This window comes from Canis lupus, chromosome 5, assembly GCF_048164855.1.
Source record: "Canis lupus baileyi chromosome 5, mCanLup2.hap1, whole genome shotgun sequence".
Classification (NCBI taxonomy): Eukaryota; Metazoa; Chordata; class Mammalia; order Carnivora; family Canidae; genus Canis; species Canis lupus.
The window spans coordinates 44,803,457-44,828,673 of NC_132842.1; the positions used below are offsets into that span (position 1 = coordinate 44,803,457).

The 25,217-nt window shown below is 39.3% G+C and overlaps 1 protein-coding gene and 1 long non-coding RNA gene across 8 annotated transcripts in view; one reads left to right on the top strand and one right to left on the bottom strand.

Annotated features, from left to right (window-relative positions):
• Window positions 1–20,203, bottom strand: part of MIER3 (MIER family member 3) — a 76,830-nt gene extending 56,627 nt beyond the window's left edge. For 2 of the 5 annotated variants that reach the window (XM_072826497.1, XM_072826496.1), the window contains exons 1-2: window positions 19,947–20,203; window positions 17,270–17,365 (exon numbers count right to left, since the gene is read on the bottom strand). Coding sequence is in view for 3 of the 5 variants with exons in the window: in XM_072826493.1 (XP_072682594.1) it covers window positions 6,093–6,153 (61 nt within the window). In the remaining 2 variants the exon portion in view is untranslated. Of the gene's footprint in view, window positions 1–6,092; window positions 6,169–6,661; window positions 6,713–17,269; window positions 17,366–19,946 lie in introns of those variants that run through there. The other 3 variants (XM_072826493.1, XM_072826492.1, XM_072826494.1) reach the window with 2 other exon arrangements.
• A 48-nt stretch (window positions 20,204–20,251) lies between these two features.
• The window catches only part of LOC140632964 (uncharacterized), a 72,068-nt gene continuing 67,102 nt past the window's right edge, over window positions 20,252–25,217 (top strand). Inside the window, exons 1-2 of one of the 3 annotated variants that reach the window (XR_012030603.1) lie at window positions 20,252–20,344; window positions 20,534–20,792. This is a non-coding gene — a long non-coding RNA (uncharacterized lncRNA). Of the gene's footprint in view, window positions 20,431–20,533; window positions 20,793–25,217 lie in introns of those variants that run through there. The other 2 variants (XR_012030602.1, XR_012030604.1) reach the window with 2 other exon arrangements.

The following is a 25,217-nucleotide window of genomic DNA, read 5'->3' on the forward strand; positions in this document are numbered from 1 at the left end:
CCCTGGGTGGCACAGCGGTTTGGCGCCTGCCTTTGGCCCAGGGCGCGATCCTGGAGACCCAGGATCGAATCCCACGTCGGGCTCCCGGTGCATGGAGCCTGCTTCTCCTTCTGCCTGTGTCTCTGCCTCTCTCTCTCTCTCTCTCTCTCTGTATGACTATCATAAATAAAAATTTAAAAAAAGAAAATAATTTTGATAAAGTAATACAAAACAATCACATTATAGAGAGGGTTGGAGGGACGCCTGGGTGGCTCAGTGGTTGAGCATATGCCTTCGGTTTAGGGCATGATCCCGGGGTCCCAGGATCCAGTCCCACATCAGGCTCCCTGCAGGGTGCTGGCTTCTCCCTCTGCCTGTGTCTCTGCCTGTCTCTCTGTGCCTATCATGAATAAATAAATAAAATCCTTTTAAAAAATGAATAAGGAAAGAAGGAAAGAAAGAAAAGAAAGAAAGAAGAAAGAAAGAAAGAAAGAAAGAAAGAAAGAAAGAAAGAAAAGAAGAAGAAAGAAAGAAAGAAAGAAAGAAAGAAAGAGAAAGAAAGAAAGAAAGAAAGAAAGAAAGAAAGAAAGAAAGAAAGAAAAAGAAAGAAAGAAAGAAAGAAAGAAAGAAAGAAAGAAAGAAAGAAAGAAAGAAAGAAAAGAAAAGAAAAGAAAGAAAGGATTGGCATAAAAGGGAGCACAGCACACATCCTAAGGACATTTTTAGGGTCACATTCCAGAATATAAAATTAGGAAATCATAAAAGTACACGACGAGTTGTCTTTTCTTTGCTTGGAGACATTTCGCAGAGAGAAGTTTTGCATATGGTCCTGAAATTTCTCTGCTCATTCAAAGTTTTGGCTCTCCTTTTTATGGTGTGGATCTACAGAACAACAAATGCCACAACCTTTAGTTCACGCATGACTGTCGCCTGTGTCACTCTGGGATTCAGCCAGGCCTGGCACTGCTCACGGATGGGTGGAAGGCGGAGAGGCAGCAGGCCTTGGATGCATCTCGGTTGGTCCCTAGGGGTCAAACACAAGGGAGGGAGACGGAACCCAGCAGCTGCAGCTGCAGTGAATTCTGGTTTCGCACGCAGGGCAGGCAACTGCAGACAGCCTGAGCAGGGAGCAGGGGAGCAGGCAGTTGAGAGGGAACAGGAGCCCAGCAGGTGTGTGAAGCCCCATACTGGGGATCACCCGTAGAGGTTCAGGACATCAAGCCAGCAGTCGGTCAGCCCTGGGGTATCCGTGATTCTGACCCCTGGGAGCTAGACTGGCAGGGCCAAGGAAGGCTTCTGTTCTAAAAGATAGGACACCAGCCAGGTTATTGACAACAGGCTCAAATACGGAAGCCCACATTCGAGAAATGGAGCCTGCAAAAGTAGGTGGAGAATTCAGGAACCAAGTAGTGGCTGCTGAAGGATCTCTATGTGGGTCAGTCAGAGCTTAGCTGGAGTAGAAAGGCTGCACTGTGGGGCGAGGAAAAAGAGGAAACCAGGCTCCAGACTGGACAAAAGGAGATGGGCAGTTAACAACTGTCAGGAGGCTGTGGGATCTCTGCTAGTTTCTGTTGCTCCATTGTGAGCACAGTAACAGGCAACCCAGGAGCCTCTGGATTCCAGAACATTCCCTTTCATATGCTACTATTACTCTACCTGGAGTAGACTCACAGGTCATATCACAGAGCTACTCTCTCAGTGGAGATTTTAAATATTTACAGTATTTTTTGCAACTGATTGTTAGTTAACTTCTTTTGCTCCTTGCTGCTACCTTACACCTGCACCAGCCACTAGAGCTCTTTCTGCACGGCCAGCCCTGACCTCTTAAACTTGTGAACAATCTCCTTGAACAAAGCCCATCAGAGATGTCTAAATAGAGAGAGGATGAAATAAACAGGAGAAGGGAGAGAAAGGGACCAGTTCTAGGTGAGGTCTATGATGGAAGAACACTGAAAAGGAAGTTGTGTGAAGAGAATGCTAGTGTGCTCTGAAGCATTTTGTGGTAGGATTAAGTCACCCTGTGCATAAATCTTTTCAATGCTCATCTATAGAGAAACAAATAAATGAATAACTGAATGAGCACACCAGTGAATGAATTGAAGAGTTAATGGACTGATAAATGAATGAATGATGATGATAGGAAAATGGCAATGAGTAGCCATCATTGCACAGATGTGTATGTGTGTATGAAAGGGGAAAAGATCAAAGGGTTGATGGGTGTAATCAGTACACAGAGGGCTACTCAGGCCGTTACAGAGGGATTGGTGAAAAATTATAGGAGATTGACAAGTCCCACAGGGCCTCAGAAACCCTCAACCCCAGGATGGTGACAGACATGTGTGGCAGGTGCACCCTCAAAACTGGCAGCTGTCACGTTCAACTCCCCCCTTCCCCCATCCAACCATGGGGTGTGAAGCAGAGAGGCCCAAGTCAAGGGACTCACCACTCACCCAGTCCTTTCTCCAACAATCCCTCATTTTGACTCCCTGACAATATGAGAGAAACAGAATCATTCACAGAGCATATAAGTAATGCTTTAATGCAAAAGAAATCCTGTGCCTCCGAAAGACCAGCTACCTAACATTGGCTATACTGATACTCTACGCATGTGCTACATGATGGATGGTGAAATTGAGGCTATATAGAGTTAGATGACCTCCAGCTTGATTTTATTCTAGCCAATCCATTGGAGAAAAAATGTGTCCTAATGATATGTTGTGGCTGATCTTTTCAAAGTGCATATCAAGTTTTCAACTGATAAAGGGGGTGAGTACCAGGATCACCTGGGGAGCTTTGTCAAACTTCACATGCCCAGGAGTGCTGGCCCTGTTCTGTTTTACCCTGCTTGAGACATCAGCTACTAGAGAGAGGGCAAGGAACTAGTTCTGAAGTTGTTTGCACTCAGTACAATGTCTACCACTCAGTGTTGGCTCAATATGTAGTTCCTGAATAAATGGATGAATAAACTAACCCTATTGTTTTTATAACTACAGAATTTGGGGATGCCTGGGTGGCTCAGCGTTTAAGCATCTGCCTTTGGTTCAGGGCATGATCCTGGAGTTCAAGGATCAAGTCCCACATCAAGCTCCATGCATGGAGCCTGCTTCTCCCTTTGCCTATGTCTCTGTCTCTCTCTCTCTCTGTGTGTCTCTCATGAATAAATAAATAAAATCTGAAAAAAAAATAACCACAGAATTTGGAGTTTGAAGAGATATTACAGTTCAGCTAAACATCTTATTTAATGACACTTCAGCCAAACAAGGTCCAAAGTAGTGAAGTGATTTGTCTAATATCACACATTTAAATACTTAGCATGGTTACTAAAATTGCAAGAGTATTCAGAGTAGTCAGTATAAAAATGTAAATTAATCAGCAAACTTTTTTTTTTGCAAAACGCAAAGCACCAGTTTGAGAGCACTGGTCAGATGGTATGATTGAGAGAGAGAGGAAAAAAAAAAAAAGATACGTTAGGATCACACATCAAAAGTGGGACATCGGGGCCAAGGATCTGTCCTCTCTTTATGTTCTTCCCCTCCACAGTCTGAAAAGCCCAACTGCCAACTAAGTGTTGTCCTACAACTCTAAGCCTACAAAGTACAGCAGATGGACATGGTTTATCAGGAAAGTATCTCCTTCAGCAAGAGAAAAGGAACCAGTCTCACACGCCAATTAGGTGCTTCAAAGAAGATTCTGAAAGAAATGTTCATTAATTGGGAATGATTTAGACATTTCAAGACATAAGATCTCTATTATGAAAACCCTCACCACTACTGAAATGTCTTTTCCTGAAGCAACAGCAAAGTGTCAAGAACATGGTTATTAGTTTCAGAGGAAAGGCTACTTATTTCTACTGTGAAGAGCCAAGAAATCACTCAACACTGAAACAGCTACACCTTTTTCATTGTGCAAAGACCAAAATAAAAACCAGTCTCTGCTTGCAGGTTAAGTTCTTGTCAATACTCTGCACTCCAAGGATCTATGCATGAATCAACTTGGCTTTAGGTTGCCAGAGAGCAGGGTGTTATTTAAAAAAAAAACACCACCAAGAGTGATGCTTTCCACGGGGCCACTAAGACACCACCTAGAGAAGATAATGATGAAACACAATCATCTTCTTAGACTGTGCTCTGGTGATTGAGCAGCGGGAAGGAAACACTGATGTGTCAACCAAATGGCCCAGACCTTTAGAAAGCAGGAGCACTTTATGAAACCAGGCTCCATAAAGCAGTTCCATCATCTGTCTTCAGATTTAATCCATCCACCCAAATGGTTTAAAACAAAACCAAGCATTGCAATAAAAAATATTTTAAAAATATGTGCATGATCCTAATTAAAAATGTTTAGGGGAGGGGTGCCTGGGTTGGTGGCTCAATGGCTGAGTGTCTGCCTTTGGCTCATTTCATGATCCTGGGGTCCTGGGATCAAGTCCCACATCAGGCTCCTTCCAGGGAGCCTACTTCTCCCTCTGCCTATGTCTCTGCCTCTCTGTGTCTCTCATAAATAAATAAATAAATTATTTTAAAAAGATGTTTAGGGTAGTTTGTTCTTAGCCACTGTATTTCCAAAAATATCTCTCGCATATGCCAACAAAATTGAGCCCACAACCTGTGTTATCTGTGACTTCAACCACTTGGACCATTCTTCATATTTGAAGCCAGCTGTTAAAAGGCATTAAGAGCAAGGTCACTTAGCCTCCAAAGAAGGTCATTTGACAATGACACACAAGGTCATCCACAGAAGCAAAATAACAGTTTTTGCAATGGTGGGTGGTCTGCACCATTGCACAGTGTTATTGAGAGCAGAGACGTCACCAGGGACTCCTTTCTGAAATTAAAAAAATGCATTCTGCTGCCTTGTTTGCCCTGAGAGAACTGATTTTGAAATCTACCAGTCACATTAGATTTAAAAACCTTCAGATGGCAAGACTTGCAGCATATACAACATTCTATGAGTTCACCCTAAGATAAAAATCATCCTTCATCCCTCATATTTTCATCTAACTATGGTGTTAATAATTAATATAATACAATTTTATGGAAGTTTTAAAAAATCTCTTAAGTGGGCAGCCCGGGTGGGTCAGCAGTTTAGCGCCAACTTCCTCCCAGGGTGTGATTCTGGAGACCCAGAATTGAGTCCCACATTGGGCTCCCTGCATGGAGCCTGCTTCTTCCTCTGCCTGTCTCTCTCTCTCTCTCTCTTTCTCTCTCTCTCTCTCTCTCTCTCTGTCTCTCATGAATAAATAAATAAAATCTTAAAAAAAATCTAAGTACTTAAGCAAATCTGAAAAAAAAAGTTTTTTGATCAGAATGATTTCCACAGAATGTTAAATGCAACACTTATGTTACTATGTGTGTCTTAGGTTAATAGGTAGTTAACAGCATCCTTCCACGCAGACCTTGACATAGGAAAATGTGGAAGAATGGCAAGAAGCCTGTCCTCCTCCAGGAAAGGCTCACATCTCATTTTCCAAGGAATTTCCATTGTAATAAACTCTCTCTAAAAATATTTTGTGGTGAGATATTGTAATTCTAAGTAATGAGACATTTTCTTTTATTGCCCATGATATAACAATTAAAGTTGGCAAACCCTCCCTTGGTCACACTTAACAATCTATGACATTAAAATATGGCTGTGGTTTGGTCAAGGCCAATGAAATTAGGCAACCCTGCACTAGTTGTAAGAATGGAATGTTAAGTTAGCAATTTCACTTTAATGAATTTATGTTAAGAAAATAAAGATATGAGCAAATATTAATATACAAAGATATTTATGGCACGATTTGTCTTCTATGAAAAAAAATTGAGACCGATTCTAATTCTCAATAACAGGTCACTAAATAGACCATGATACTGCCATAAAAAACGATGATTGAGGGGTGCCTGGGTGGCTCAGTCAGTTATCTGCCTTTGGCTCAGGTCATGATCCTGGGGTCCTGTAATGAACCCCGGGCATTCAGCTCTTTCTGCTTAGTGGGGAATCTACTTCCTCTCCATCTGCCCCCTGCCCCACTCGTGCACACACACACACTCTCTCTCTCAAATAAACAAATAAAATATATTTTTTAAAAAAGATGATTGAGGGACACCTGGGTAGCTCAGTGGTTGAGCATTTACCTTTGGCTCTGATCGTGATCTCAGGGTCCCGGGATCGAGTCCCACATTGGGCTCCCTGCATAGAGCTTCCGTCTTCTGCCTGTGTCTCTGCCTCTCTGTGTCTCTCATGAATAAATAAATAAATATTTTTAAAAAAAAGATGATTGAAATATAACAATTTTACATTAAACATTGAATAATGGAAACAGTTATAAAATACTGAAGACAGATGAACTTATTTTGAGAAAAAAAATTCACATACAGAGAAAATAGTCCAGAAGAATATATGGTATAATGATGGGTTAAGTTAACTTTCTTCCTTCTTTCTAAGTTTTCAAAATAAATATGCAAGAACTTACAAAACTTCATTTTTTAAAAACCCATTTTATAGAAAAGAATAACATTGGAGGCCAAAAATGCTATTTGCCAGATGTTTGTCATAGATACATGCAAGACTTCCTTCCTACATGAAAAGCCAGGATGGGCTAAAAGGATGAAACAGATAAACCCCACATCTCAGTGACTAAATCCAATTAGAGGTTAGTTTTTATAAATGTGATGGTCCAATGCAGCTATCCCTACATACATACCTTTCATAGGTAACTTTACTTAGTACATGGAGGTGAGAATGAAGTATCCTCCTAAAAAGTAGAAAATGAAGAAATGAAAATTAACCTAGCTGAAGCCAAACCAAATTTATCAAATTTCCACCTAGTGAGCACAGAACAGAAGAGAATTAGATGGACATTAAAAAGGTGGGCATAGTCACCTATGTCCTATACTCCAGGACTTATTTTTTTCAACTACCAACTCATGATCACGATGCCAGAATGGAATGTTTCATGTGATCCATGACAGAGATCTAATAGATTGGTTAGATGCAGATGACTAAGGATCTGATAACACTCAGATTGAGTTGGTTGACTCAAAAAAATGATTGTAGCAAGAGACCTGAAATTGTGGCACAACCAAACATTAATGTAGTCAAATATTTTTTTTTAATTTTTATTTATTTATGATAGTCACACAGAGAGAGAGAGAGAGAGAGGCAGAGACATAGGCAGAGGGAGAAGCAGGCTCCAGGCACCGGGAGCCTGATGTGGGATTCGATCCCGGGTCTCCAGGATCGCGCCCTGGGCCAAAGGCAGGCGCCAAACCGCTGCGCCACCCAGGGATCCCTAGTCAAATATTTTAACCTGAAACTGAACAGGTTGCAGGTTAAAATGTGAAGCACTCTATCTGAAGAAAGAGTGTTAATAGAAAATGATCTTCAAAGAATTCAGTAAAAGAAAAGGCTAGAAAAGAAGAAGAGTTTGGCAGTTTCTTCATCGCTGTTCAGGGAAAGACAGTAATTCATATTCCTTGAACCCTGTGGCTCTCATGCTTCTAAATATTTCACTCACATTGTATCATTTAATTCCATAACAACTCTATGAAATAGCATCTATTGTTACATCCTTCCAACAGATGAAGAAACAGGTGGTCAGGGAGTGCAAATGACCTGCTTTAAGTTTTCTTTTTTTTTTTTTTTTTTTTTAATTTTTATTTATTTGTGATAGTCACAGAGAGAGAGAGAGAGAATGAGGCAGAGACCCAGGCAGAGGGAGAAGCAGGCTCCATGCACCGGGAGCCTGACGTGGGATTCGATCCCGGGTCTCCAGGATCACGCCCTGGGCCAAAGGCAGGCGCCAAACCGCTGCGCCACCCAGGGATCCCTGCTTTAAGTTTTCAACTTCTAAGTGTCAGAGTCAGAAGTCAGTCGATGGTTTCTGACACCAGAAGCTGAGAGTCAGTGAGCTCACTGACCCACAGGAGACATGAAAACCATGGTTACTCCAGAGGTACAAAAAATTTAACCTATAGAAAATTTTAATGTCACCAAGTATTCACGATCAAAGAAGGTCCCGATACCTCCCTCCTCGACCCAATGCCTCTCTGACTTGGGGTTCAGGCTTTGTTATCCATCTCTCACACTGGCTGATTATGTTTCAAGTGAATGACCCAAGACAGTGAGTTTGCCTAATGGATTTCTACTTTGTTTTTGAGACCTTTCCTTTGTGCAAGAATTGGTGAATGCTGGGTCAGTTGTTTATACATTAACACATTTAAATATTCATAAACAGTATCAGCTTTAGTGTTCCCAAACTGCTTCATGAATAATTCACATGTTTGACAGCAACCTATGTTATTCAATTTATTTAAAGACTACAATCAATATAGCATGCTGCTCCAAAACATAGCAACCAATCCTTTAACTGTAGTGTGCTTTAAAATTTCTTTCCAGTTATTTCTCCATCACACTGAACTACAAATATAGGGTAATTACTAATAATTCTATCTCCATTTTGCATGTCACCACAATCAACATATTGATTGCTTTTTGATTATAATAAACGGTTGGTTAAATTGAAGGTTTGCGATTAAGAATGTTAAGCTCTGATATTTATTTAATTCAGCTGCACCAATTTAGGCTCTACATGGTAATTTCATAAAAGCTATTGAGAATCAGAGTAGTTATTTGAATCAAGTTATAAAGAGAGCCCAGTTTCCCCAGGAGAATCTGGCATTTGAGTAAATTACACCAAGTAGGGGTTTGGTTTTGCCTCTTAGAGCATACAAATCACTCCAGCATTATGCTCATTTTGATATGTAAATATCAAAGCAGAGAAAAACAGGAAATTTCTTAGGTTAATTTCTTATTTTAGGATTTACAGAAGAAAGCTTCAGAGAAACACTAAATGAAGTCTCATTTATAAAAACTTTGTCCTGGGCCCCAACTGGCTGAGTAAAGAGAAAAACAAGAATTATGAAAGAAATATGACTGAATGATCACTTTTATAGAGAATTTGAGAGGTTATCAAGATTTTGGCTGAAGCCAGGAAACCCATTTCGAAGGACTGAAAATCTTACATGTTGTAGAATCCCTTAGGAGGGGATACCAAGTTTTTGTTCAAAAACAGTACTGTGATTACAAAAAGCAGCCCAACCTAGAATGATCAGTGACAAGAAACTCTTGCTAACATCATGCAGACTTCACTTTCATCTCTTTCCTCTTATTCTCTTTGAACGGCCATCTCTCAATACCTTCTTCATTTATTAATTTAAGAAACGAAGTATGTTCCATTGAAACCTGTGTCTCCCACCTCTAGCAACCGAGAACGTGATGGTTATACAGAACCAGCTTTCATATTTTCTCAACTCTAGGGCGTGCATACTTTACACTATAATGTTTCTTCAATCAGAATGTGTGATTAATACATTCTTTCCTTATATCACCCTTAAAAGCTATTATTCCCTGCATGGTCTCATGATCCACACTGTCTTAAAATGAAACTATGGTACTGTTATCACTCATGGGCTCATCTAAACTAGCGTTCTCTTGAAAGTATAATCAGCCTGGGCCATGCCTGACTTTGTACAGAAACCCAAGTCCCTCCTATTCATAAAGCCACTATGGGGACTAAGTCTTCCATATATCCTACATTTAATACCACATGGTTCACTTCCATGTCAACTTTTTTGTCTCCTCTCTCCCAGACTCTTCCCTATACTATTTTGTCCTTCCTTTCTCTTGCTTCAACCACTCCTATTCCTCTCCCTCCCAAATCTTCCCATTATGCTCTTAGGAAACTATTTCTTATGCAAAAATTCCACAGGATTTTCAACATCAAAAGGTGTTGCCTTGCTATCTTGCCTAAACCAAAATCCAGACCTTTCCAAAGGAAACCACTTGCCTTGCCACCCTCTGAGGAGTTGCTTCTTACTTTTTCATATCCAATGTACACTGAGGTCAAAAGATTAGCTTGAGAGCATCTTCCTTAAACAATGATACATTCAGACCATTATTCTTCCATCCTTGAGTAAAATCTTCTTTTCCTTTAGGGCCCATAACCTGGCTTTGCTGTCCTCCCTTCCTCAACTCCCTGACTTGTTGACCTCCTCATTATGTCCCATTACTCACTATTAACCTTGCCTTCTTATCTATCATCTCCCTCTTCCATCCAGTTTGTTATCATTGATGGTTGCTTCAATGTTCATGTGAGAGACCATCCAGCACTTCGGTGTCTTGTTGCTTTATTTATTCAACTTCAAATCACTTCCACCTACTTTAAATGACATATTTTGGACCTCGCCACCACCTAAAATTATTTCACCTCGAAAATCTTCAAATATCCCACTAAAAGGATCATAATCTCCTTTCTTGTTCTCTCATTCTGAAATTCCCACTGTTTGTTCTTAACTCTTGTTTCTTCATCCTCTCTGCGTTTCCTTTTATATCTAATTTAGATCCCATAGCCCATCACTTCTACTGTTCTCCATCCAGTTTCCTCTACTGTATTCCTCTTTAATCCTTCCATCACATATATCCAGCAAAACTCCATGACTGGAGAATACAATCACTCTGTAGCATTTGACCATATTAACCATGTAATCCTTTTGAAGATTTCTTTCCTGCAGTCTGTGAAGCCATGGTTTCTTGGTTTCCATCTTACTTCTTTGGCCACTTGTTATCAACCTCTTTCCTGAGGCATCTCTTCTTCTGCCCAGTCTGTGAATGTAGGTGATCCTCAGAGCTCGTCTATTCTCCACTGGATGATCTCTGCTATTTCTATGCCTACAGTTATCATCCATACTGTGTCCGTTTGAGTTTTCTAAGAAGCATCCATCAAGATGTGATTAGATGTGCAAGAGATTTTTGGGGGGAGACATCTGTGAAGGATAAAAGGGAGGCAAGCAGAAGTAGGTTGGGAAAAGCAGATAGATCTGAAGTCATTTTGACACCTGTGAAAGAAGTGGGCAAAGGAAAGATCAGTAGGAAGAGTCTCAGATGGCCACGGAGTTCTAAGACAGTTTGATTCAGCGAATCTGGAACCAAAGTTGCCTATTAAGTAGTCCTGGGGCTATCTGGAAAGTGTGGCCTTGGTGTGAACCCAGTGTAAGATTCAAAGGGGGTGTCAGCTGGGTCTGTCAGTCAAGTGTGCCTCTCATAGCAGGTTCTCTTGAAGGAGGTCTGAATAGTGCACTTTCATGGCTATCATCCATGTCAGTAAATTTCAACCTTGGCAGGGCATCAGAATCCTGATGGAGCTCTTTAAATAGATTTGTACCTAGATCCTGCCTCCTGAGAATTTTGATTTAGTTAGACTTAGATGAAGTCAGACATGTTATTTGCAAAAATCTCCATAGGTAATTCTGATTCCTAGCCACGTTTGGAAACAAAGATGGCATGAATTGCTCTATTTAGTCTAGGTCTCCATCCTAAGGTCCAGACCCATATAATCAACAGCCTATTGGATCTTTCCATTTGGATGTCCCAAATTAAAGTCAATATAATCTGCCCCATGCCTGTTCCTTTTCCTGCATTCCCTGCTTCAGTGATTACCAATAACTTTCACCTTTTAGTGGTCTGAATCAAAAGCCATGGCATCATGATTGACTCCTCTTTCCTTTACTCCTCACCATCTCTTAGACACCAAGTCCTGTTGATTCTGCCCTCTTGATACTTCCTGAAAATCTCTCTCTTCCCTAGTGTCACTATGTTAGTTCAAGCTATCATTCTTGCCACCATTCTTGTCCCCTCCAATTCATTCTTTGAACCACAGCCAGTGATCCTTCCATAAAACACATTTGGTAGTGTCAATCTATTGTCTCCTCATGGCTCACAAGATAAAGTCCAGAATCTATTATAAATTTATTACACACAAAAAATATATAAATAAATAAAATAATAATAAATAAATAAATAAATAAATAAATAAACTTATTACACAAAGCCATACACATTTGGACCCTTGTCTATCAGGCCTGCCTTAACTCTTGTCAGCATCCTACCTCCTGCTGAGCCACTGGCAGTTCTGGGAGATCTTCAGGTATCTGTATCAGCTCTAACTTCTTCCTGGAATATACTGCCTACTTCCTTTCCTTAATCCTCAATCTGTCAAAGCTCCATTTGAATTCACTTCCTTTGTATACCTTCCTTAAGGTCAATGTTTCTTTCCACTTCCACCAAGCTGAGTTAGATGCCCTTGCAATCCCATCCGATCCCACCATTGCATGTTTTGCAAAGATTAATGTGATTCTTCAGGCTATGAATGTGCCTTCTTCGCTAGCATATCCTCAGCACTTAGCACATTGGGGCTCTCAGCTATGTACCTTGTGGGCTCTGAGCCATAGAAAGAGCACAGGCTTCAAATTTTACCATGGCCTATTTCTAGATAACCTTGGGCAAGTACTTAATATCCAGTTTTCTCGTTCATAATCTGAAAAGTATCCCTCTGGATTGCTGTAATGATAAAATGGATCATTATCTAAAACATGGTGCCTGTCATCCGGGAGTATACCCCAAAATTCCAGTTTTTTTATTCTCTTCACTTTTGCAAGATCTCTGCTTAACACTTCACCTAAATGAATCTGATATGCCATCTTCATTGTTTCCCTGTTAGAGCTGCTTCCTTCCTGTATATTAGACCATCTTCCCACAACTCATTCACATAGCTACCTTCCTCTTTTCTTTGATTCCTTCCATGAGCCAATTCCTGTACCTCATTGCTGAGGCAGACACCACTAATGGTTTTTGCAGAAACTGTGGCGTCAGACATAGCAGCAGATCCATAAGTTACTGCACATCCATGGGAGCAAAGGCTAGGGCTTGAATCCCCAGGTGGGAAATGATAAATATAATTGCTGAAGTGGACACCATTAATGGTTTTTGCAGAAATCATGCTGTAAGATCCTCCATCATATGGACACACGAACTCCCCCAAGAGCAACCAGGATAATAAATTCTGGTGTATCAGAAGTTCTTAGCCAGACCTTGGACATTAAAACACAATCTCGTGTAAGCTTTTGCTAGGGACAAAGCAAAAGCTAGATAACAAATCCTTCTCATTCATATGTTCTTAAAAAAAATGACTTAGGACTCTTATCCTACATACACTAATTAACTAACTAATAAATCCTCTAGTATTTACTGAGTACCTTCTATGTACCAGGCATTGTGAATGGTCTACGGATAAATATAGTTTGGAACTGAAAGTGGTTTAGCACAGTAGTTAAGAGCATGGGTTCCAGCTCCTGTCAACCTGAACTCAAATATATGTCCCAACACTCATTACTTGTATGACCTTAATCAGTGAACTGTGGTGTGCCTCAGTTTTCTTGTCTGTAAGTTGGGTATAATGATAGTACATTTCTAACAAAAGTGCAATGAATAAATGTGTTAACACATAAAGCTTACTTAGAACAGTGTCAGCCACAGCATAAATTTAAATATATTAACCATGATTATTGTAGGAACACAGAGGAGGGGTATCCAGCCTAGTCTTGGGGACCAAGAAGGGCTTTCTAGAGGAAAATGATGTCTAAACTGATACTAGAAGGATGATGGTAGGTGAAGGAAAGGATGATTTAAGACAGGAACTGAATGTACGACAAAGGTAAGCAGGTGTGCCACCTGTCTTCCATTTGTCCCTCCTATTTTCACTCTCCTCCACTCTGCTCTTTGTTCAGAGGCTAACTTCTTTGGATTCTTTTTGTGGCTCTTGCTTACTGGTTTCTAGTTGTTATTTGGCCACTGAGAATCCCTGGAAGGCCATTAGAAGGAGGTAGGAGAATAGGGCGGGCTTACTCCCTGGTTCTGCTCCCAGGAAGCCACAGCTTCTGCCAATCACCCCCCTCCTCATCCCACAACCTTTCCCAGGCATAAAGAAAGAATCCCAGCCCAAGAAAGTACCTGGGGAAGGAGGTCACCAAGCCTGATATTCTTTAAATCCCTAGATATTTCTAATAATCACTAGATATTTCTAACCCTATTCCAAGTATCAGCACTGAGGAGCAAAGAGAAAAAAAAAAACGCTCTCTTTCTCTTTCTCTTTTTTAAAGATTTGATTTGATTTTACTTATTTATTTTTTAAAAAGTCTCCACAACCAGTATGGGGACTAAGGCGAGGCTTGAACCATGACACTGAGATCAAGATCCGAGCTGAGATCAAGAATCAGATGCTCAAGCACCCAGATGCCCCTATTTATTTTTAAGTAGGCTCCATGCCCAATGTGGGGCATGAACTCACATCCCTGAAATCAAGAGTCACACATTCTACCAACTGAGCCAGCCTGATGCCCCTATCTTTCTCTTTTATACCCCCCCTTTTTCCTTAAAATCTCTAAGGACCAAAAATCTCCAACTCAAAATAAAAAGTTTGATTTAATAATGGAAAAATGTCACTTAAAATTCAGCATTTAAACTTTACACTTTTTCTATGTTGTATCCTCTTTCTATCTTGGGGCAGATGTCTTCAATAGCTTAACCATTTGATGGAAGTAGTGTCTGCTTTATGCTATGACATTAACCTCTTTGTTCTGAATGCCTCAGGAGGGGTTCTGGAAATGGGATCCATGAGATGAGTTAGCCCACAGACTACCTGGGACAAAAATATACTGGTTCAATACGCTCATTATATTTTACCTGTTACACAAAGATTAGCAATAATGTATATATAAAGTACTAGATGAATCCTGGCACAAAAAAAGCACTCATACACTACCTGTTATTATTTCATAAGTTAAAGATGATGGCTGATGCATGATTATTCTAAATTCTTAAGCAGTGATGCTGAAGAGCTTTCTCTACTGCACCCAGATGACTACAGCCCCACTTTCACAGCTTTTATTCTTTCTCATTTTATATTTTTTAACTCTGTATCTGGGTTCTCTGTGTGGAGCTGTGGTAAGAGTTGTCTCAGTCCTATTACCACCTGCCACTATAATCTGTTGACTATTCTGGTTTCCACCATTCTTCTGCTCTGCCCTTGGGAAACACATTTCCAAGTAGGAAGGGGCCAGCCACTGCAGCTGTCCCTGATTCCAACCCTGCAAAGCTCTCACCAATATAACTTCCTCAGGGCCACCTGAACTTCAGCCTTTGCCAGACCTGAGAGCTGCTGGCACTACCAGGCATGGCCTCTAGGGGCACTCGGGTCTCTGTAGTCATGGGTACTGAAGCTGTCAGGTAGAGATCACAGGAACTGGCTCCTTTACACAAAACAATTTTTTGATCCTAATGTAACTAGAAAAGCACTAGACTGATTTTATTTGCACAGTAGTTCCCAGGTTCTGTGGAGTAGGAGGAAATATTTGCAATCTTGACAAATGAATAATATCTACAATATATAAGGATCTCTGAAAACTCAACAGTGAAAAACAAACAATCCAATTAAAAAATGAGCGAAAGACATAAAGAGACATTTCCCTGAGGAAAATACACAGATGGAAAATAAGCACAAGAAAAGATGTTCAACATCATTAGCCATTAGAGAATTGCAAATTAGAACCACAATGAAATATCACTCTACACAGCTAAAATCCCAAACACTGACAATACAAAATGCTGTGCTGTCTCCACAATATGGATGTGGAGAAACCCAATCACTCATATAACTGGTAGAAAATGTAAAATGGTATAACCACTCTGGAAAAGAGTCTGGCAGTTTCTTTACAAACAAAACATGATGGGGCACCTGGGTTGCTCAGTGGGTTGGGTGACCAACTGTTGGTTTGGCTTGGGTCCCAATCTGATGGTAGGATTCCTCTCCCTCAGGCTCCACCCTCAGCATGAGGTCTGCTTGTCCCTCTCCCTCTGCTCCTCCCTCCACCGCTCTGCCCCCTTACCCCTGCCCTGCTCATGGATGCAGGCATGCACTCTCTTTCTCTGTCCCTCTTTCTTGAAAATAAATAAATGAACAAATAAATACTCTCTTTTAAAAATGAAATATGCAACTACCATACTACCCAGGAGTTGCCCTCCTGGGCATTTACAACAGAGAAATGAAAAATTATGTTCACATAAAATATGTACATAAATGTTTACGTAGTTTTATTCATAATAGCCCCAAACTGGAAACAGTTCAAATATCCTCTAAAGAGTAAATGATTAAACAAACTGTGGTACATCCATATCATATAATACTACTCAAAAACAAAAGGAAGCAAACTAGTGATGCACACAACTTGGATAAATTTCCATGAAATTATGCTGAGTGAAAAAAACAACCCCAAAGGTTACAGAATATATGCTTCCATTTATTTGACATTTTTGAAAGACAAATCAGACCAACAGAGAACAGCAGTAGGCAGGAGTCAAGGAACAGGGTAGCCAGTAGGAAGTCAGTTTGGCCACAAAAGAGTGACATGAGAAATCTTTGTGGTGATGGAAATGTTTTGTTCTGTATCTCAATTGTATCAATGCCTATACCTGGTTGTGATATTGTTCTGTAGTTTTGTAAGATATTACCACTAGGGATGAGTGGGTAAAAGGATTATGGAATTTCTGTGTTATTTCTTGCAACTGCATGTAAATCTCCAACTCAAAATAAAAAGTTTGATTTAATAATGGAAAAATGTCACTTAAAATTCAGCAATTGTTCAATATTGTCATAGTTTATCAGTATTGGTCATTAGCTACTTTGGATTTACCTGTTACGCCCTTATTAAAGTCATTTTACTCATTTAAAAATATGACCAAGCTTCCTACCTTCAGCCCGCATACACACACATAAATGTACACACATTTACCTAGATATTAAATACTCCTACTCTGGAGGTCTAGTGTGGTGCCTAGAAATCTATATTTCTAGCAATGAGATAATTCTGATATATACTGAAACATTTCTTCAGGTGAAATTTCCTTATTAATCTAAAATAATATTTCAAGGTCACCTATAAGTGACCATGCAGTGTCAGTGGTAAGATAGAAAAGTCCTTGAGCTTTGCTAGGCAAACATCTTCCCAGGAAGTCTGGCTCCTGCTATTTCATAGGACATGCTTCCTTTTGGAGCACATATCCTCCTACTTCCCGTGTGCGTAACATCTTCATCTTTGCTCGCCTCTCCAGACTGCACTTGGTGACCTATTCAGTTTTACATGGAGCAAAAACACGGTATTGAGAGTCTTAGGGTCAAAATGAAGGTTTCTTGAAAAGTACAGATGTTCTTATTTTAAAATAAAACTCCTACTGTTACAGTTCTGGATCCTGCAAATGGTAAAAAATGAGAAGAAAGTGCCTTGTCAAAACAAAAGCTCTGGACTCGTGTAATCACACACTCTTGTCTTGGAGTAAAGGTTCACAGCTAAGCTAAGGGATAGCATTCCCTCCTAAAATCTATTTAAGGTAAACAGGGATTTTAAAAAGACATACAACTTACCTCTGGTACCAAATAGAAAGAATTGAAACCTGCACTAGACAGCTGCTTGCTTCCCAAAATGTCTGGGCAGGATCACAGCTGCAACTTTTCTGAAATCTGAGGAATCAAAATCAGAGAGAAAGTTGGGGGCTAAAGAATCAAGACTTTAGAATACCAAGGCATTAGAAAGATGAGAGGAATCCTCATTGACTAGGCAAATAATTCATGCCAGGTCAATTTATATCAAGGCAGGGGAGCAACGCAAAGTCTTCGGGAAAGGGGAGTGGATATACTTTTACATCCTAGCAACTTGAAGACTTTTTTCCAGCATATTTCAAAGTCAAGTATAGACTCTTCTATAAAGCCATTAGGCTTCCTCCCAGGGGACAAAGAGACAAACTGTATGTTTTCTTCTCTTTGTTAGAGGCAGGTAGGAAAGAATGAATAGGGACTGGACATTCCTAAAAACTCTGCTTGTTTTTTGTATTGGCCAGAGGACTTGGTTTCACACAATGAAGATTTGGGGTAATTAAGCAAAATAGGAATGTATCACCAGGAAACCTTAAGAATCTAGTTCATAAAAGGAATGTGAACCAAGGTGGGCTTAGCTGCTAGGTCCACTGCCAAGGTCATGCCAACCTGGTTGGGTGCCATTGCTGCTGCAGCTACCACTGCCATATACTGAACACTGCCAATGGCTCCACTACCATTGAACCCTGATGGGTACCACTATTGTCAACATCCCTAGGGAAGCTGTCTCTCCTGAGAACAGGATGAATCAGAACTAAAAGTCCTAATGATTCAGGACCTCCTGAAGTATAGCCTATAAATTTATATTTTATTTATTTTTTTAAAAGATTTTATTTATTTATTCACGAGAGACATAGAGAGAGAGATAGAGGCGGAGACACAGGCAGAGGGAGAAGCAGGCTCCATGCAGGGAGCCCAACATGGGACTTGATCCGGGTCTCCAGGATCACGCCCTGAGCTGAAGGCGGCGCTAAACCACTGAGCCACTAAGGCTGCCCTAAATTTATATTTTAAAATATAATACTCAAGGTGATTTTAAAGATCCCCTGATTTGAGTAGCAATTACTTAAATATGGAATATTAATTGTGTTATTGTTCTCCTCAAAGCTTCCCTGTTTGTTTCATGTTCAAAACTACTCAGTGGCTAATTATTACCTATGGAAAATAAAGTTCAGATTCCTTGGACTAGCATTCAATACCCCAGGTTCTCTGACCCTATCCCATTTTTCCAGACATGTCCTCCTCTGTCTTCTGTGTACCCAACACAGCAGTCCCACTGAACTGCCTGGATCATTCCACAGCTGTGCTGATACTCCTCTTGGCTCTGCTCCCATCTTTATCTGCTGAAATACTCTTCATATTTCAGGTCACCTCTACGACATTTCCCTTAATTACTTCTCAGCTTCCTCTGACACATTTCTCTTTTGACATATCACATTATGACTCTGATATAGATTTTTGGCATTTATGGTATTTATAGTAACAGATAACAATCTTTGCATCACCTATTAGAGATAGAATAGTTCCTGATTCATAGTAGATATTCAATAAATAGATAAACAAAAGCCGTCTTGGAAAATTTTCCATGCAGGTTATAAAGTACATTAACCCTGAAAAATGCTTCCAATTAGGGGGAGGGCTTGCCACAAATTCTGGTATCCTAAACAATAATCTGTTTTTCAGATTTATAGATCATGATTCTTTAAGAGGGATGGATGATCACACTAAGTCCCTTCAACTACAAATATTGCTTATGTTAACACTGAATTGAATACCAATGAAACTGTGTTTTATATAGTTAGATCATGCCCCTGCCCTCAAAAGTTAAAATTAAGAATGTCTATTAACTTACAGCAACTATTACATAAAGATCATTACTGTGGATGGGAGTCAGGAGACAAATACTTCATTGTAAATATGTAGCAATGAATTTTAGATAGAAAATTTCAAAAACCAAATACCTATTTTTAAAGTAGTTAAACGCAAAGAAAAGGTTGCTCCTTTACCTCTCAGGTCAAAGTCTGAAGGCCTGGAGTGATTGATTGGCCTAATGATGTGTGGTTAAAAATGAAAAAGGACTAAGTTTTGGATTTTCCTGTGGTCACCTTATGTCAGACAGCCAGTGCTGTGAAATTATAAATACAGTAGTGTTTGCTTTCATTTTTCTCTGTGTCTTGAATGTTTCCTCTATCTTTTGTTTGGAAGTTATAAAACCAAAGCAAGCCAATATGAAAATAGAAAAACAAAGAGCTTAACTCCTTTGCTTTGACCTGGCAGCATATCAGAACTACATAAACATAGAGGTGAAATAAGTGTGGGGAGGGGCTTTATTGATGGAACTGTGAGGTGGTCAATGAGTTTGGAGATTCCATCCAGAATTCAATCCAGATTCAGGAAAGGATTGTAAAAAATAAAAATAAAAAAACTCAACATAGGATGATCTCGTGACTATTCACTTATTCAACAAATATTTACTACATGCTGGCACTCTAGGTCTTGGAATAAGTAAGACATAATCTGTCTCCTTGTAGAACTCATCGTTCAGTGAAGGAAATAAGTAACAAATGATTGCACAGATGATTACCCTGAGGTGGTGGAAACAGTGACTACAAAGGAGCTGCACACAGTGTATGTAGTGTGTATAACAGGAGTCCCAACAGCAACTCACCTCTTGGCCTCCAGACTTTTAGTGTATACCTCTACTGTTTGTCCCCAATTTGTTTAGCTCTTCCTTTTAGTCTTTATAGTCAGTCTTGTCTATTCCAGCTCTCTCTTCTCCAGAGTTCTGGCAATCATTAGACTTGTGTCACTTCTATGCATCCAGAATTTGGAAATACCAACAGTTATTTTCTGCATAGTATCCTAGTCTGGACAGAGCTAATTAGAAGAACTATCATCATGGATGATCACAGACAAGATTCTTCAGATTCCTATCATTCTAAAACAGAATCAGCATTGTCCACAGAATGTGGTGGGAGAGATCTGCTTTAAATGACATAATCTATGGCCCACCCCTTCAAGGACTCTGTTTCTGTCAGTGGCAATGAGGGTGTCATGATAGCCTCTGTGAGATGATACTTCATGTGAAATGCTCACACCCAGATTTTGTTTCTGTTGCATTCTTGGGGGTTGGAAGCATTATCACTGCTCAGGCATATTTACTCATCAGTATCTATAATATTGACCAGCTAAGACAATGCCAATAACCTGGGAAAGTTCTTGATTTTTACATTAGTTATTCTCATTTCCTTTTAGGTTATGAACAAGGAGACCTGCTATGACCAAAGACATCACAATCGTAGACATCAATTTGTGAAGAAGCAAAACTGGGGATGAGGGGGTCAACAAAGTTCTGTATAACCCATTTATTCAGACATGCAATATTTGTTCACCTCTTCTACAGACTTTTCTGGGTTGCATGCTAAAGAAAATTCAAGGTGAGGAAGATATAATTCCAATTTCTAAGTAATCAGTTGGATTGAACTTAAATAAAAGGATCAGCCTCAAATAATAATATTGCTGTTAAAAAAAAAGTCTAACAAAAAATTTTAATATAACTTGAAAGCAAGTAAAGGAAACTCCCAGGTGCAGGAACACAAAACAGAAGTTGGAGCCAAACCTCTCGAGAAAATATTGATAAATCGATATTAGCATCAGAGGCCAAGGGCCGTAATAATAATAATGGTTTCACTGAGATGAGAGATGAGGATTTGAGCTTCCCACAAAAACCAGGCTCACAAGGTTATTTGGCTTATGATAAAGAAATGCGAGGACATTGACCACTGTCCAGGAAAGGGTCAATGGGACTATTTATCCACTAAGAGAAAGTGGCATCTGTCAGAAATCAGGATCCCAAATCTGGGTCACAAGTGTGGGAGGCCACATATTCAGACCACCTTGTGGAAGTGTGAACACCCAGCCAAACAATTAACCTAGAAACCTTTCTGGAACCAATGAAACCTTTAAGGCTCTAGAAGAGGCATCATAAAACTTTCTTAAAAAGATGTCTTCCATGTTGAAAGTCCCCCAAACCATGTCAAGGTTCAGTGATATGCTAGGAGGATACACAGGACTTAGCATATACTCATATTCATGGCTAGGATTTATTACACTGAAAGGATACAAAGCATAATTGGCAAAGAGAAAAGGCACATGGGCAAAATTCAGAGAAAAATAGTTATAATTCTTCAAGAGTCTGCTCCCTGTAAAGTCACATAGAACACACTTAACTCCCCCAGCAAGGATTTGTTACAACATATGAAATGTTGTCTACCAGGGAAGCTCATTAGAGACTCAGAGTCTAGGATATTAATTAGGCACTTGGTCAGGAAGGCATCCTCTGCCTATCTCATACCCAGATCCTAGACTCTCAGAAGGAAAATGAAAGTAAGTGTTCATCATAAACCAAATTGTACAATTTAAGTAGAGAGAGCCACTTCTGATCAGTCCTGATAATAGTGGGACCACTCTTGAATTGTAAGTATAAAGTATAGAACCACAAAGAGACCTTAAATATTCTCATCACACATCCAAAAGTTAACTATCTGATGAAATGGATGTTACATAACTTGTAACAAATATTCTGAGAATATTTATACCTATATACATACCACACATATCAAAACATCACACTGTACATTTAAATACATTAAAATTTTGTTTGTCAGTTTAATAAAGCTGGGGTGAGGGAAGAGTAGTAAAAACAAACAAAACTGAAATCCATTTCTGTTGGTTACAACCAAGAATCTTGATGTATATAAGAACAGTATGAAAGGGGGGAACCTGGGTGGCTCAGTCAGTTGAGTGTCTGACTCTTGGTTTTGGCTCAGGTCATGATCTTGGGGTCATGGGATCGAGTCCCATGAGGGGTTCAACAGGAAGTCTGCTTGAGATTCTCTCTCCCTCTGCTCCTGCCCCTGCCCACACTCTCTCTAAAATAAATAAATAAATCTTAAAAAAAAAAAAAGAACAGTCTGAAATTCCTTTTCAGGAATTTATTCCTAAAATTATTCCTGGAATTATTTTAAAGTGTAATTTAAAATAATATGCAGGCTCAAGACAACTGGGTGGCTCAGTGGTTGAGCATCTGCCTTCGGCTCAGGGTGTGATCCCAAGATAGCAGGATTCCCACATTGGTTGGGCTCCCCATGGGGAGCCTACTTCTCCCTCTGCCTATGTCTCTGCCTCTCTCTCTCTCTCTCTCTGTCTCTCATGAATAAATAAACAAAATCTTTAAAATAATACATGGACTCTAGAACCTCAAGATTTGGGCACCTGGTGGGAGAAAATATGCATATAGAGACCTGACAATATATATAGTGTGAAAAGTACTGTGACAGACACACCTACAAATCCCTCTGAGAACCTAGTGGAGGGTATCTTTTCCATCTTGAATGGAGGAGGGGTCAGGGTCAGGCTTCACAAGAAAGTAACAAAACATGAACGGAGTCTCTAAAGGGCAATAAGATTTCATCATATAAAGAAGAGAGGAAAAAGAACTGTATTTAAGGGGAAAGATATGATCAAATGTATGGTAGGAGGAAGCTGAGACTAAAGATAAAGTAATTAGGATATGAGCACCATTACCTGTAAGGTTGAAGATAAAATAGAGAGAGTATCTGAAGAAGGCTGTGGGAAATTAAGGAGGCTAAATAGGTAGAACTAAGTTATAAAAAACGGAAATTGACATTCCAAAATGTTTGCATTGTTCTTGTCAGATTTCTTTTAAAGCCAAAGCATGAAAAAATAAAAAATAAAAAATAAAGCCAAAGCATGTTGAACCATCATCTTCATGACCCAGGGGGAGAAGAGCAGGTCACTGAGATGGGGAATGGATTGGAGCTAGAGGACAATATTCCAGCCCCAAGGCTAGTCACTGAAAACAGGGAAAAACCCAGTAAATTCTTTTAGACTTAAAACAGCCTTATTCACATAAAAGAGCAAAGAGGAAAATAAAACACACAGAGGACAAATAGAAAACAATTAGTGAGATGATAAACTTAAAACTATATCAATAATTAAACTATAAATGGTTTAAACATGCTAATTAAAAGACAGAGGTGATAATGTATCAATTTTGGCTCATCAGTTGTATTATGGACTGAATTTTGTTCCCCACAAATGCCTTTGTTGAAATGCTAATCCAGAGTGACTATATCTGGATATAGGGTCTTAAGAGCTAATTAAGGTTAAATGAGGTCATGTGGGTGGGACTCTAATTCAACAGAACTGTGGCCTTACAAGAAGAGGAAGAGAAGGTGATATTTGTCTCTGTCTCTCTGTCTCCGTGTGTGTGTGTGTGTGTGTGTGTGTGTGTGTGTGTAATTGCACCCAGAAAAGAAAGAAGGCCAACATCTACAAGCCAGAAAGAGGGCCCTCACCAGAGACTGAATGGACTGGGTCATTGGTCTTAGATTTCTCAGTTTTCAAAATTATGAAAAATAAATTTCTGTTGTTTAAGCCAACCTATGGCATTTTGTTACAAAAGCCTTACAAAAGAAATTGTAACAAATGTACTACACTAATGCAAGATATTAATAATAGGGAAACTGGGGTACAGGAGTGAAGGGGGATCTATGGAAACTCTCTGTAGGTTTCACTCAATTTTTTTTGTAAACTCAAAACTGCTCAAAAAAGAAATTATTTTAACAAAAAGGCAGAAACTGTCCAATTGGTTATAAAAGCAAGATTCCCTGTATAGTGCCTATAAGAAATGCACATTAACTACGAAGACACAAAAGCCTAAAACAGAGGACAGGTAAAGATATACCAGACTAACACAAATCAGATAAAGCTGGGGAGCCTATATTAATAATCAGACACAAAATCAAAGAATCTTTCCAGTGAAACAGAACGTCAATTCACAATGATAAAATATCAACCTACCACAAAGACACAACAAGCTTCAAAGTTAATGCAGTAACAGAGCTTCAAATAAACATAAAGCAAAAATTGATAGAATTACAAAGAATGGTAGATAAATCCATAATTATAGTCAGAGATTTCAATAACCCTCTCTCAGTATTTAATAGAACAAATAAAGAAAAAGTAAGACAATGGAGAAGACTTGAATGCTACTATCAACCAATATGATCTAATCAATGTTTATAGAACACTCCAACGCAAAATAGCAGAAAAACATATTCTTTTCAAATGCATACATAAATTTACCAAAATGCCTCATATTCTGAAGCATAAACAAATCTTAATAAATTTTGAATGACTTAATTAATAATAAGCATATTTTCTGAACACTGCGATATTTTTTATTTAATTTAATTTAAAACCAATAACAGAAAGATCTTTGGGAAATCTCTATATACAATTGGTCATTGGATAGCAGGGAGGGTAGGGATAGTGACTCATCAGGCAGTCAAAAATCCACATATAACTTTTGACTTCCTCAAAACCGTAAATTACTAATAGCCTACTGTTGACTGGAAACCTTACCAAAAGCATAAACAGTCAGTTAACACATATTTTGAATGTTATATGCATTATATACTGTATTCTTATAATAAAATAACCTAGAGACAAAAATGTTATTAAGAAAATTGCAAGAAAGAGAAAATACACTTATAGTACCATACTGTATTTATTGAACAAAAGCTAAGTGGACCTGCTCAGTTCAAACTTGTGTTGTTCAAAGGTCAACTATAATTGGAAACTAACACACTTTTAAACAACAAAGGGGACAAAGAAAAAGAATCAAAATTAAAATTAAAAAATATTTTGAACTGACTACAAGTGAAAACACAGCATATCAAACTATATGAGATGCCTGAGTGGTAGAATAAAAAGTGGTCCCCCAAAAAGTCTACATCCCAATCTTTAGAACCTGTGGATATTACCTCATATCACAGAAAAGACTTTGCAGATGTGATAAGTTAAGAACCTTGAGGGATCCCTGGGTGGCGCAGCGGTTTGGCGCCTGCCTTTG